The sequence below is a fragment of the Melanostigma gelatinosum genome (assembly GCF_949748355.1).
Source record: "Melanostigma gelatinosum genome assembly, chromosome: 10".
Lineage (NCBI taxonomy): Eukaryota > Metazoa > Chordata > Actinopteri > Perciformes > Zoarcidae > Melanostigma > Melanostigma gelatinosum.
In genome coordinates, this window is record NC_136643.1 from 6,256,496 (window position 1) to 6,269,123 (window position 12,628).

Genomic DNA, 12,628 nt, shown 5'->3' on the forward strand with positions numbered 1-12,628 from the left:
AGAAGTTTATTGCAACATAGCAAGTGTTTACAAAAGAGGGATGTAATGTCAGAGTAACAGCACTTTCCAATAATGAGCTGGTAGTTTTATACTGTGACAACGTTGAAACGAACGCTACACGACGCATCATTTGGTGACCTCGTCTACACGATGCGATACAATACATGGCATTTTGAAATTGATAACTTGTAAAAGTGGCAATATAGAAACTGATCACATTAAAAGTTAGAAAAAACATTATTACTGTTCTAGAAAGTCTCTATATATACTTTTACACACATGGATATCAATCTGTTTCATGCACAAGTGAGGCCCGTGGGTATAGACTGTTCCATTTGGTTTTGTTGAAAAGATAGTGTAATAAAACAAAAAGATTGTTTTTTTTCAGCACCAGCACTATAGATGTGAATTGCAAAAAGGTGGACTTTTTTTTCTTTTTTTTGCCAGAATACACGTACAAAAGTTTTCATCTCAGCATCTCTGGTATCATAATGGCACCGGTATTGAAACGTTTTGAGTGCTCTGCAGCCACACAAGCATATTTAAATCCCGGATACTGTTGTTCCATAAGTGATTCAATTTATCCTCTCCTCTTATGGATCGATATGAGATGATTCATTCAAATCCTTCTGAAGGTGCTGCTGTGAATTCTTTAGCTGATTCAACCCTTTAATCCTCTATACATTACAAATAGATATATACTGTACAATATCAACATGTTAAATTAGAAAAATAAAATGGACAGAGCTACCGTGAATTGGTGATCTTTGTTAAGTGATATAAAATAAACAAAACTAAATTGTAAGGAGCACATCGGTGCCCCCAAATTTCCTCTCGGCCCACGACTTGAGGTTTTGAAACTTTGTGGTAAAAACCTTTTCAACTCAAGTGCCACTTATTAGCTTTTGGAGCTTTCAACCAAATAAACCAAAGACCGTCTTTGAACGGAGTCAGGGTTCATCATCTCACGCCCACCTGTCATCACGGTCTCGTAATAACTGAGCAATTCCGGATGTAACTCCATCTCAATGACTTTGCTAAGTTTCAAACAACAGTGAGCTGGAGGAAACAGTAAGAATGTATAGTTCCCATAACAAACAAGTATGCTTTACCCCAAAACTGTCAAATATTTTTGGTTTAGAGGATTCAGGTTAGTTTACGGTTTAAATCAGCACATGATTGAGTTGATATATCTTGTAACTTAAATTAAAATCTAGTGTAATTTTGCAGTAAAATAAATATGAAGTGCCTAGAAGGAAGGAAAAGTTGTGCTTTCATTTGATCAATTGGAAGATATCTAAAACAGTTGTTAATGGAGACATTCCTGCTGAGATAAAAGTACATTTCCAGTTAAAAACATAGCCATGTGTGGATGAGTCTGAAACAAATGTTCTGTGCAGTTTTAGAATTAACCCAAAAAAAAGCACCTGATATATGTTGTGGAACCTGACTGCTCTCTACAAACAAACACAGCCGATCCTAAACAGAGCAAAGCGCTCCGAAATATAACCAGCGAAGGCCTTTTCTCACACACTTAGCTGCCATGACGGTGGTAGGCCTGGTGGATTGCATGAACACACACGTACTCTGTCTTCTACTATACATTAATGTATGTTACAAATATGCAAAAGTTGGTTTTGTACAAGCCGTAAGAACATTTCCCATATCAAACAAACCAAAAACACACGAGGTCTACACATGCCGTAGAGACTATGTAGTTATATAAAAAAATAAACGGACAAATACGCACACGTATCTTCTCGACAAACACACAGTCCGACAAAACATAACATGGATCGTTAGGGTTAAACTCATGTATTTGTAGCAGATATCACAAAGAATCTGCTACACATTTACAATAAATGGCTCTGCCATCTCGATCCATGTTGTACCACCATTTAATTCACAGACGTTGCAAAACAGACACCTTGTAAAAAAAAAAAAACTGAAAAATTAATGTCGCGTTAGAATGATAACTTTGATTATGGTGGTCTTTTTTTTTTGACAACAAACTGACTGTTTAGTGTGGCACAATGAGATGACCGAACATTTAGGTCTGTTTGAATAACTTAAATGTGCGCTGTTGTACAACCTGGTCATTATCTGTTTCGAGTCTAATCTTTGACGAGACAACCTTCTACTCACCCAGCTGTATCTGTCATATAACCGTGGTCTATATATATATCATTAAAATTGAGCTTTGCCTCTAAAAAACGACTTGTGTGCAGAACCGTGTTAAGTGCTGTCAGTCAAAGCAACCAGGTTGCGTAATAACTTCAACATTCAGATTAGTTTACACAGATTACACCTCTTGTGTTGCTTCCCTACTGGACCGAAGGTAGCGAGTAATGTTACTTTATCTAATAGAAATGTTGGCCAAAAGTATAAATATGGAACCCCAAGTCGTAAAAACAATAATCTTCCTATAAAACAGTGCCTCGGCTTGCTAATGGTCTCATTTTATTAGCACCTCAACAACCGTCTGTTGACAGAAGTTACAGTCTGCTGACACACGCAGTTCCGCCTCCTAAAAGATCGGCCGTTGGTAGAATCTTAAAAATAAATTAAAAAAAGACTTGTTTGTGTCCAATTAATTGTAGAGTCCGCTACACTGGTGGCCATATTTCTGAAAAAAGTTGATGTGGATTAAGTTAGAAGATCATAATTCATTCACATCCTGAAACCGAAACATCAGACACTGTTTTAGGATAAAGCTGTAAGTTGTAAACATACTTTCAATGTTATTTTTCTTGTTGTCATAATTTTGGCCAGTTGACTGTTTGACACTGAACTCATCATAGTGACTGTAAAGTTAAACAGTGAAAATACTCATTAATAAATATATTATATGTGACTCATTCAACAGAGTTTAACAATCGCACATTTTCACTGCAGGTAACCATAGCAGCAACGGCGATGCTTTAAGGGCAATTTATCGGGCGTTATTGCTTACAGTCCAGGGAGGCCATTCAATATGAGGAAGTCCACCATTCGGTTTGACGTGATCTGGCTGTAAAAAGAGACCATGTAGATGGTGGAAATGAACCCCGTGGAGAGTTTTTAAGGATAGTATCTCCTTGTCCTCGTTGGACTCTGCTGTCCAGTGTAGTACCCCTACAATGAAGAGCACAGTGTTCCACTAACTTGTCAGCAGCTGGATTGTAACTGCTGTTTTTGTGCACTGATATTGAAAAGATTGTGTGTATTTTTTAACTGAATGATTATTGACAGCCCACTGAAGAGAAGGTAGTAGAAGTAGGACTGGATTAGCGAGCCGTGTGGAAGGTCGGGATAACGAGCTAGTCGGATTTATGGCAGTACAGGTCTTTGAGGGCTTTCAGTTCTTCGATTAGTGTCTTATTTTGGTTCTCCAAGACGGCCACTCGGTTCTCCAGACACTTAACATACTCCTTCTTCTTCCTGCGACATTCCCGCGCCGCCTCTCTATAGGAAGGAAGAGACACATTTCTTGTATTATTTATACAGTGGGCTGCCAATCACAGGCGCCCAGGGATGCTGTCTTATTCATATTCAGGGGGCACTTTAGTGAACGCTGTGTCATTTATTTATCGTCATCCTATTGTCTGGTTTTAATAAATCTATCACCTACCCCAGACTGACCTTTATTTTTGATTATTGGGGAATTCCTGATGCCAGAGCAAAGCCACTATTGAGACCAGACACCCCCCCTCTTTTCATACCTGTTCTTCATGAGGCGGACTTCCCGTTTGCGGGTGACTACCTCGGTGGCGCCCTGGGTGGGCAGGGCAGGGGAAGAGGCCATGACCACCCCCGGGGCGATGGTGCTGGCGGGGGCCGCTCGGAACTGGTAGGCCTGGACGTCACCGGAGGCGGCTGGAAGGTGTGGTCACATATTATTTTTAAATTAAAAAAAAACTATAAATAGGAAATAATAACAGCAGAAAATGACGAAGATTAGGAAGGGAAAAAAGCTTTTTGTGAAAGGATTCATAATAAAAATAAATACATACATTAAAAAGTGATGGATCTCGATGCAAAATGAACACATCACACGCTTCAGCCCTTTTACACACCGCTTCATTGATTCAGCCCGCTCACCTTGGACCATCACCTGGTTACTGGGAACCAGTATCTGCTGGCCGTCGCTGGTCTGCGCGTACTGGAGGATGGTGGCTCCAGGCTGGGCGGCTGCTGCTGCGTTGGTCATGGTCAGAGTCTGGATGCCCTGGACTCCATCCGTGCCGTTGTTGGCCAGCTGAATGGCTCCGCCCTGTGTGATTGCGACTGTGTTCGGCGAGAGGGAACAAACCAAAGAACAGGAATGAAATGATGAGAGAGAAGAAATACTCTGCCGTCCAGCTCTGCTCACCAGTCGTTGTCAACATGTGTTTAACCTGCTCTAACTGTTCGTAAGATCCACTGTCAACAGAACCGCTCACCGGGGCAATGGGTGAGTACACAACCGGATTGAAAAGATATATTTATCTAAAAGAAGCTGACAGACGCACATTTCCACTTTATAAAGTGGTTGTGGCAACAAGTTAGCGAACAATTGACTATTTACACACTTACACAGGTGTGTTGTGTGTGTGTGTGTGTGTGTGTGTATATATATATATATATAGCTTTATGTATCAATAAAAAAACAGTAAAAACAACTAAATCATTTAGACTGTTTGTTCTGTGTGTGTGTGGTATAGTGTCCATAGTACTGACACAGACCAGAGATCGATAAGACAAAGAGACACAGCTTCTTATCTTGCTCGCTTTCCTTCATAATTCCATGTTCTCCATTGGAGCAATATACCCAGACGGGAGGGGAGCGCCAATGACGAGAGTCAGAGAGAGACGCAACCTGCGAGCAGCTGGGTTTCGAGGATCGTTCATAAATGTGAAAAAATTCCTGCGCTCTGATGGTGCTGCGTTTATGTGAGGGCTCGTGATTAGTAAATGTAGTCCTTGATTTTGAAACAGTGGCCTTGTGATGTTGTTGTTTATGAGCGATGACATCACCACATTTTCCCGTCACTGCGACGATTCGACTGCAACGTTGTCAGTGGAATCAGGCTCCTTAGATCCAGTCGTCTAATAGTCGACCGCTCATGGTCAATATGTCTCTGCGTGTTTCCCTTTGTCTTCACTGACGTGTGCACCGAGGCTCATGTCAGGTAAATGGACAAACATCTTAAAGCCGCAGCTCGCTCGTTTCAAACTTCACTCTGTGTTTTAATGTCAAGAATATGATCTGTTTTACTAAGATTTGTTTCACGGGAGAATATTGAACTCGTATATTGACTTTCCTGTCGCACCCGTTACAAACAATATTTTGTTATAGTTGATATATAAATTAATTCTAATCCTTTTCTGAATTCGTTATTATTATTATTATAATTAAAAACAATTATTATTATTAATTATAATAATAATGACTATTATAATAAAAAACAATATTTTGTAATATTTGTTATATTTTATCGATAAATAAATTCTAATCCTATTATTTTGTATTATTATAATTTTTTATAATAATAATAATTCGTATTATTAATTATAATAATAATAATAATAATAATGATAGTAATAGTAATAATAATAATGACTATTATAATAAATATATATTTTTTGCAATGAAAAGAAGAGATTAATAAATCCTAAGGCCACCCATCCCTAATCGTGGGCACATGTTTGATGTTTGAACAAGGTGTGACGGGCGAGTCGTCCACCTGCGGCCTTGGACACCGCTGCACCGAGTCAACCATCACTTACTGTATTGGCCGCTGCTGGTCTGGTAGATGGGCGTGGGCACAGTGACGGTGGTGATCGAATGTGTGGCGGCGGCGATGGTGGAATCCTCCTCGGCCCTCTCCTCCTCGATACGAGCGACGGCCGGTGCGTCGAACGAGAGGTCGTTCAGGATTTTCCTGTCGGGGGAAAACGACAACGGGAGTTCTATTTCATGTGAAGTATTGCATCAGTTTTAGTATCACCGTTTCTCAATGGTCATTTCCATGTCTCATACATGTAATCCTCATTGTTTGGGTACTTTCAATAAGAAAATATGCCAGATGGTTGAAACAACTTTTCATCCCCAGATTTTGGGTACTGGGTTTTGGGTTTTTTTCTGCAATCATTTTATTATCACTGTTTACAGCAAACAAGGTTTTCCCACAATCAATACATCTTCTAGTTATAGAAAGAGCTGAATGGGGGAGAAAATCAAAAAGAGCTGAAAAAAATGAATTGGTGTTGCACTGTTGATGCAATTTTCGCCCAGTTTTGTATCATATTGAGTTTTATTAATCATATGAAAATATTGACTGATACAGTTGGATGCCATCTAAAATGTGTAAATAACAAAGCGAAAAAAAACGTGCCAAGTTTGCTTTAGTTATGAGGTATTATAATTGTTTTGCCGGTCTCCTGAAAGTGTTGCGCGCACACACACACACACACACACACACGCACACACACACACACACACACACACACACACACACACACACATTACCTGTATGAGGGGCGTCGTGACAGAATCTCTCTGCGCTTCTGAGAGTCAGTGACACTGTCTACGGACTCCTGTGAATCCTCACTCTCTGCTATGGTGGAGATCTGGAACAAACCAACGGACCCTCTGACTTCATGCTCTTTATCCTGTGGCTAAATCTAAAAACAGCCAAAACTAGGATTGTGTGTGTGCTTTACCTGCACGGTCTGGACCTGTGGGGACTGGATGACAGACGGCTGTGCGGCCTGGATCACACCGTGGACCTGAACCGTCTGTCCGTTGGGAAGCTGCACCAGCGTTACCGTGGGACCGGTTGCTGAGATGTGCCCTGTTGTCATGGTTACCTAAAAAATTCACAGGTGACATGATCAGGCTGTCTGCCACGTGCACTTTAACGCCAATCTTTTCTATTCTATTTTACATTTTACAATTGTTATTTTCTTTCAAAATGTTCGGCAAACCAGCGGCACTTCCCGATCCTCATGGCCTGTTCGATACCCACGGCGGTGTTCACGTCTCCCGTTACCTGTGCCAGAGTAGCGATCTGCGCCTGGGTGATGTGCTGGGTCTCGGTCTCAGTCACAACAGCCTCCAGTCCCTGCTGAACCTCCACGGTCTCCATCTTCATTGGCTGAGCTGAGGATGAAAATTCGGGGAGAGGCTGTTAAAATCTGCAGCCGCCAGCATCTGTTGATCAGCACCACAGATGGTACGAACTGAAAAAAACAAACACATACAAGCAAACACGGCAGAAATGAACTGCAGATACCTTAAGAAAATATTCTTCCATTTTCATCACATAGGAATGTTTGCCTAACCTCGATGGATGTACCCAGAATGACGCTGCAATCTCAAACCGTAGCATATCGACCAGATGCCCATGAATCTGTTATTAACTATTAAACATTAAATCTTTTATGTTTAATATTTAAGTTCCTTGTTCTGGCCGAAGGTGAAAGAAACTTTGATTGTGAATGTTGGTCTTCTGCTGCACCACCACAGTAGCAGTCGTAAAATTCAGCATGGAGTCACAGGTGCTGAACTCTAAAAAGTGTGGGAGGCCGAATGTGCGCGCTAGATAAAAACATCTGGATCTTGGTGGATTATGAGGTGGAGCGCTGGTCAGAAATGTGAGAAAACTGGTCCTGAACAATGATGACTGATCGTATCTATTGTGGTTTTATCTGTAAATTGAAATCCAACAGTTCCATCTTAGTTTATTACACCACTAACGACACTATGAACAAGTTGTTTCTTGTTTGAAAATGAGGAAACGTGGTACCTGTGATGCACTGAACCTTGCTGTTGTTTTTTACATAAGACAAATACATTTGTGGCTGAAAGATTGATTTGGCATTAAATTATGTTTTAATAAAATAATAAATGGGTTCTTGCATTACGAGGTTTTCACCTCATTTTACAGTAAAGTGCGTAAAATGTCCAATGAAATAAAAGTAAGAGCAATAGATGTTTAAAATGGTGAGAAAAAAATTAAATCTACATTTATGAATCTTGTAGCGTTCATTTTTTGTTGAGAGGTGATGATTCTGCTCTACAGTCACTCTGTTGTGTGTTTGTGGTGTCACAGTGGATTGCATTTCACTGTAAGGTATTTGTACTAATATTGAATACATTGTGGGAAAACATGAGAATTCACCTGGAGGGCCACAAAGGAGGCGTGGAGTTCCAGTTGTTACACGTTTGTCTGGATGAATTGTTTCAGCATTCCAGCATGTGTAGCTTAGTGTAAAATCATTTGTTCTGGATAATGACGTGCTCTGGAATCCCGTGTGTTGCTATATATATTTATTTTATATATAAATTAATTTCTTGTTGGTGACAAGGTTTCACTCAAGTCAACAGTCTCCAAAAAAGAGAGAGAGGATTGAAAAATTGAGAAGATTGTTCTGAGTTGTATTAGGAAACACCTCTGTACCTGAACCTTTCTAAATGTTGAACAAAGGACGCCAGCTGGAGTAAAAAAACATAATTTTTAATGATGCTTTTAATGGCCAACCATCATCAGTGACCTTTTAATTTCCCCCAGCACCAGTCTGGGGTGATTCCACTGCTACACTAACACTACGTCGCAGCAATACATTGAAATCACCACCACTAAAATGGCTTTCCTTGTTGCCAGCATGGACAGGTTTTTTGGCAAAGGTGAAAGAGAAGTACGTTATCGTGATAACAGTATGGATGACTTTAATGTAAATGGAACAGAAACAAAAAGATGTGATGACACCCTATTGGCTGACTAGCTCATATAAAGATTAAAAACCCATTATCTGTAGTTCAAACATTTATATGTTTCCCTCGGTTAGTAAAGAAGCTCTAAAAGCTGTTATGGCATTTAAATCATCACTATTGTGAGGGACTGTGTTGGATGAATAGATTATTATAAAGAGACAAATAGTTTATGTAAAAAAATAAAATATTTCAATAATTAATTAATTAGAGAGGAAACTGATTGACGTTTTTTTAATGAATTGTATTGTAACAACAACAATAATAAGTATTGGAAGAATCTCAGATCTTGTACTTTCAATTAAACAAAGACAAAACAGAAGTAATTGTTTTCAAGGACAAATGATTGAAAGTCAGTTCTGAGGTCTTTGCATGGTTTCCTGTCCAACAAATAATTTACTTTAAAATCCTGCTGTTGGTTTACAAAGCACTGAATGGTTTAGGGCCAAAATACATCTCTGATCTGCTGCTACCTTATGAACCATCCCGACCCCTCAGGTCGTCTGGGACCGGTCTACTTTCTGTTCCCAGAGTCAGAACTAAACATGGAGAAGCAGCGTTCAGTTTTTCTGCTCCACATATCTGGAAAAAAGTCCCAGAAAGCTGCAGGTCTGCTGAGACCCTCAGCTCCTTTAAATCAAGATTGAAGACTTTTCTGTTTGCTGCTGCCTTCAATTGAACCAGATTCAAGGATATTAATCAATTTCCTGCATTTTACTACTTTCTTTTTTACACCGTTTTTTTGTGTTTTAATGACTGTTTTTATTGTTTCAATGAATGTTCTTAATCGTTTTTAAATCTCCTTTTATTTTGCCTTATGTTTTTAATGGTTTTATGTGAAGCACTTTGAATTACCTTGTTGTTCAAATGTGCTATAAAAATAAACTTGCCTTGCCTTTAATAAAAGTAGCAATACTGTGTTAAAAAGTAGATGTCCTGCATTCAATATTACTCCTGTAAGAGTACACAAGTGTTGGGCGACTGTGGCTAAGTGGATAGCAGGGCCGTCTTTCAATCAGAGGGACGGCGGTTCAATCCCGGGCTCTGCTAGTCGCATGTCGATGTGTCCTTGAGCAAGACACTTAACCCCAAAATTGCTCCCTAGGGTGTAGAAATGTGATAGACTCTGAATTGTAAGTTGCTTTGGATAAAAGCATCTGCTAAATGACTGTAATGTATCGTATTGGTACTTAAAGTAGACATTATGTACAACTGCCCATTTCTGATTAATATGTATTACATCATTGGATAATAATTATTAACTACATCATAACTGATTTGTTGATCACATTTTTAATCTGTAAAGTAACTAAAATGATTAAATAAATGAAGCAGAATAAAAGGTACAATACAGTATTTATCGTAGTGTATAAATTTACTTTTTAACTTTCTTTTAAGATGGTTCTGCAGATTACACACCCTCACTCCCACAATAAACCAACATCTCAGTAAGTATATAAGGTTTGGGATATAAGTAACTGTATACATCATTTGATTTCACTTCATATTATTCTATTCTAATATAATAGGTGTATACATATTCTCTGTGTGTGTGTGTGTGTGTGTGTGTGTGTGTGTGTGTGTGTGTGTGTGTGTGTGTGTGCGCGTGTAGTGGCATCAGCTTATATTCCATTGTGCAACCCCTGTGCTGTAAAATGGCAAATAAATAAACCATGTAAACATAGAAAAGTAGCAGAAAATGTAAATATATACCTCAAAATTGCGGAGTACTTGAGTAAATGTACTTTCCACCACTGATAACTTCTGGGATTCAACAGAGTCTACACAGGAGAAACTAACTAACTCTGTGGAAGACACACTTTAAACTCTGGCTCTGAATCTACACTGCATTCATCACTAACAATAAAAGGTCATTTCGGGACCGCAGATCGGACCTCGGGCGGTACAGAGAGCACTTATCTGGGGACGCGTGGCTCGGTGATCTCACGCGGTGCGTAGCTGCTCTCTCGCCGCATGATTGGCTTCACACATTTCTCCCTCTACTTTTCAAAACATCACTCGTGTGACAGCGGAGCCACATGGCCGGAGCAACGCCCCCCTCGACGCACACACACCGGCCACATCCCCGGGAGACAATACAACTTATTTAAAACTTCAACAAGCGTGTTAAAAAAAATCTCCAGGCCTTTTGAGTTCATGTTTTGTGCGCCAAACGCGACGGCCTGTAAAAACAGCCCTATTTCTATCGAGATACAATGAATGGGAAATAGAAACGATACGGTTATCGACAAGGTGAGCGCGTGTAAAAAACAGAAATTCGAAAATATTGAATTAAATCGGGCAAGTAGCAGAAATAAATAAACATATCACTACTGATGGGGTTCAATGCGCTGGGAAACGGCGCAAAACATGTGCGCATTAATCTGTCTGTTAGAGCATAATTAGTGTGTATTTTTAAAAACCGCTAAAGTCCTATCACAGTTTCTGACGTGTTAACACACGAAGTGTCCCTCTTGGTTCGCGACAAAAAGCCGCACAGTTTTCTCCGTTTCTCCCAAACCGCCGCAGCCTCCCCTCCCTCCTGCTACAAACACACCGCGGCGCCATGATCTCTTTGTTTCCTTCGGGCCGAACCCGACCAGACCGACACTTCCTACGGCCGCGTACCGCCTCTCCCTGAGCCCCGGATACCGCTCCGTCCTTACCGATACGGACTCCCTTCGTCACTCGCGGGCCTCCGGAGCTCCACTTTTATTCTGGCCGACACGTAAGAGCCCGCGTCAGGCTACACCTCCGCCGCGTCACCGGGAACAACAACACGGAGATTGGAGAAGGACGAGAAAGCAGATTGGCGACGCTGGCCGGAAAGGCCCGACGCGGGGACGGAGACGGGCGGAAAATACCGAGGAGGAGCGGAACATGACGACCGCCTCGTGAAGCGTTCGGAAAAATGACATTTTACAATAAACAAACAGCTTAATGATTATGTAACGACAACAGCAATACCATGTTAGATAAACACCACGGACATGAAGGCATGTTATTCACTGGCGTTTAAAGGTTCACCTAAATCACAGAAAACGGTTTTTTTATATTTTATATTTTTAGGTTGTGAAAATAGTTTTGGTTTGAATAAGCCATATATATGGTAGGTGTAGATGATTTCAGTGAGGGTTGTAAGTTGTAACTAAATATATTTTCTCAAGTACTGTACTTTCCTTGAGTGTTTTCATTTTTATACCTCTTTCTTCTCATTTTGGAGGCAAATATTGTACATTTTACTTTTTGTGCTTTTATTAATTACTTTGCCAGTTTAGAGTAGAAATAAAGTAATACATTATGATATACTATATTATTATAGATTAAGCTTGAAGTAGTTTTACTTTGTGTACTCAAAGTATATTTTTTACTTTTGTTTTACTTAAGAAGGATTCTGAATTTAGTAGTTTCGCAAGTAAGTATTGCTACTTTTATGTGTCCATCCATGAGAGTTTTTCTGTCACCGTTCATACTCGCACGTGAGGGCAACTTAGTACTCCACCACCGAGAGTATACACACCAGGCGGGTTAAAAATAGGACTCTCTCGCTGTGAAGTGACACTGCTATAACCACTGTCCCACTATGCCACCATCTGCTCTGTTAAGCACTTTTTGATACTACTGTCTGTGAAAAGCGCTATATAAATAAAATTCATTCATTCATCTGGCTGGTGCGCATCATCGTGACACGAACTGAGTAAACAATCTCTACACAGATACTCAACACTATTGCATGGACACACAAATAAAATGTTCTTTCAGAAGACAGATCCACATTTCAGAGCACAGGTGTAAATATTAAAATGAAGGACGGCTCTATTCCGTTTAGCTGCTTCAGTTTCAGGGTCCTGGTAATGTCCCGGCTGGTCATGGCTTACTACTGGGACACTTGAA

The 12,628-nt window shown here is 40.1% G+C and overlaps 1 protein-coding gene across 1 annotated transcript; it reads right to left on the reverse strand.

Annotated features, from left to right (window-relative positions):
• Positions 1–41: 41 nt before the first annotated feature.
• Positions 42–11,501, reverse strand: creb1b (cAMP responsive element binding protein 1b). The gene is made up of 8 exons (XM_079276384.1): positions 11,401–11,501; positions 7,014–7,123; positions 6,685–6,831; positions 6,491–6,591; positions 5,749–5,903; positions 4,081–4,266; positions 3,702–3,855; positions 42–3,444 (listed from the first exon to the last, which is right to left on the reverse strand). The coding sequence occupies exons 2-8, from the start codon at positions 7,113–7,115 to the stop codon at positions 3,300–3,302; spliced, it is 990 nt and encodes a 329-aa protein (XP_079132510.1). The 5' UTR covers positions 7,116–7,123; positions 11,401–11,501; the 3' UTR covers positions 42–3,299.
• Positions 11,502–12,628: the final 1,127 nt, after the last annotated feature.

Bases quoted from the DNA above. Each gene is read 5' to 3' on its own strand.
- creb1b (XM_079276384.1), bottom strand. From the start codon at position 7,115: ATGAAGATGGAGACCGTGGAGGTTCAGCAGGGACTGGAGGCTGTTGTG. The intron at 6,592-6,684 runs GTAAAGCACACA...GGTTTGTTCCAG, and splicing joins CACAGGTCCAGACCGTGCAG to ATCTCCACCATAGCAGAGAG. The intron at 3,856-4,080 runs GTGAGCGGGCTG...CACACCTTCCAG, and splicing joins TAACCAGGTGATGGTCCAAG to CCGCCTCCGGTGACGTCCAG.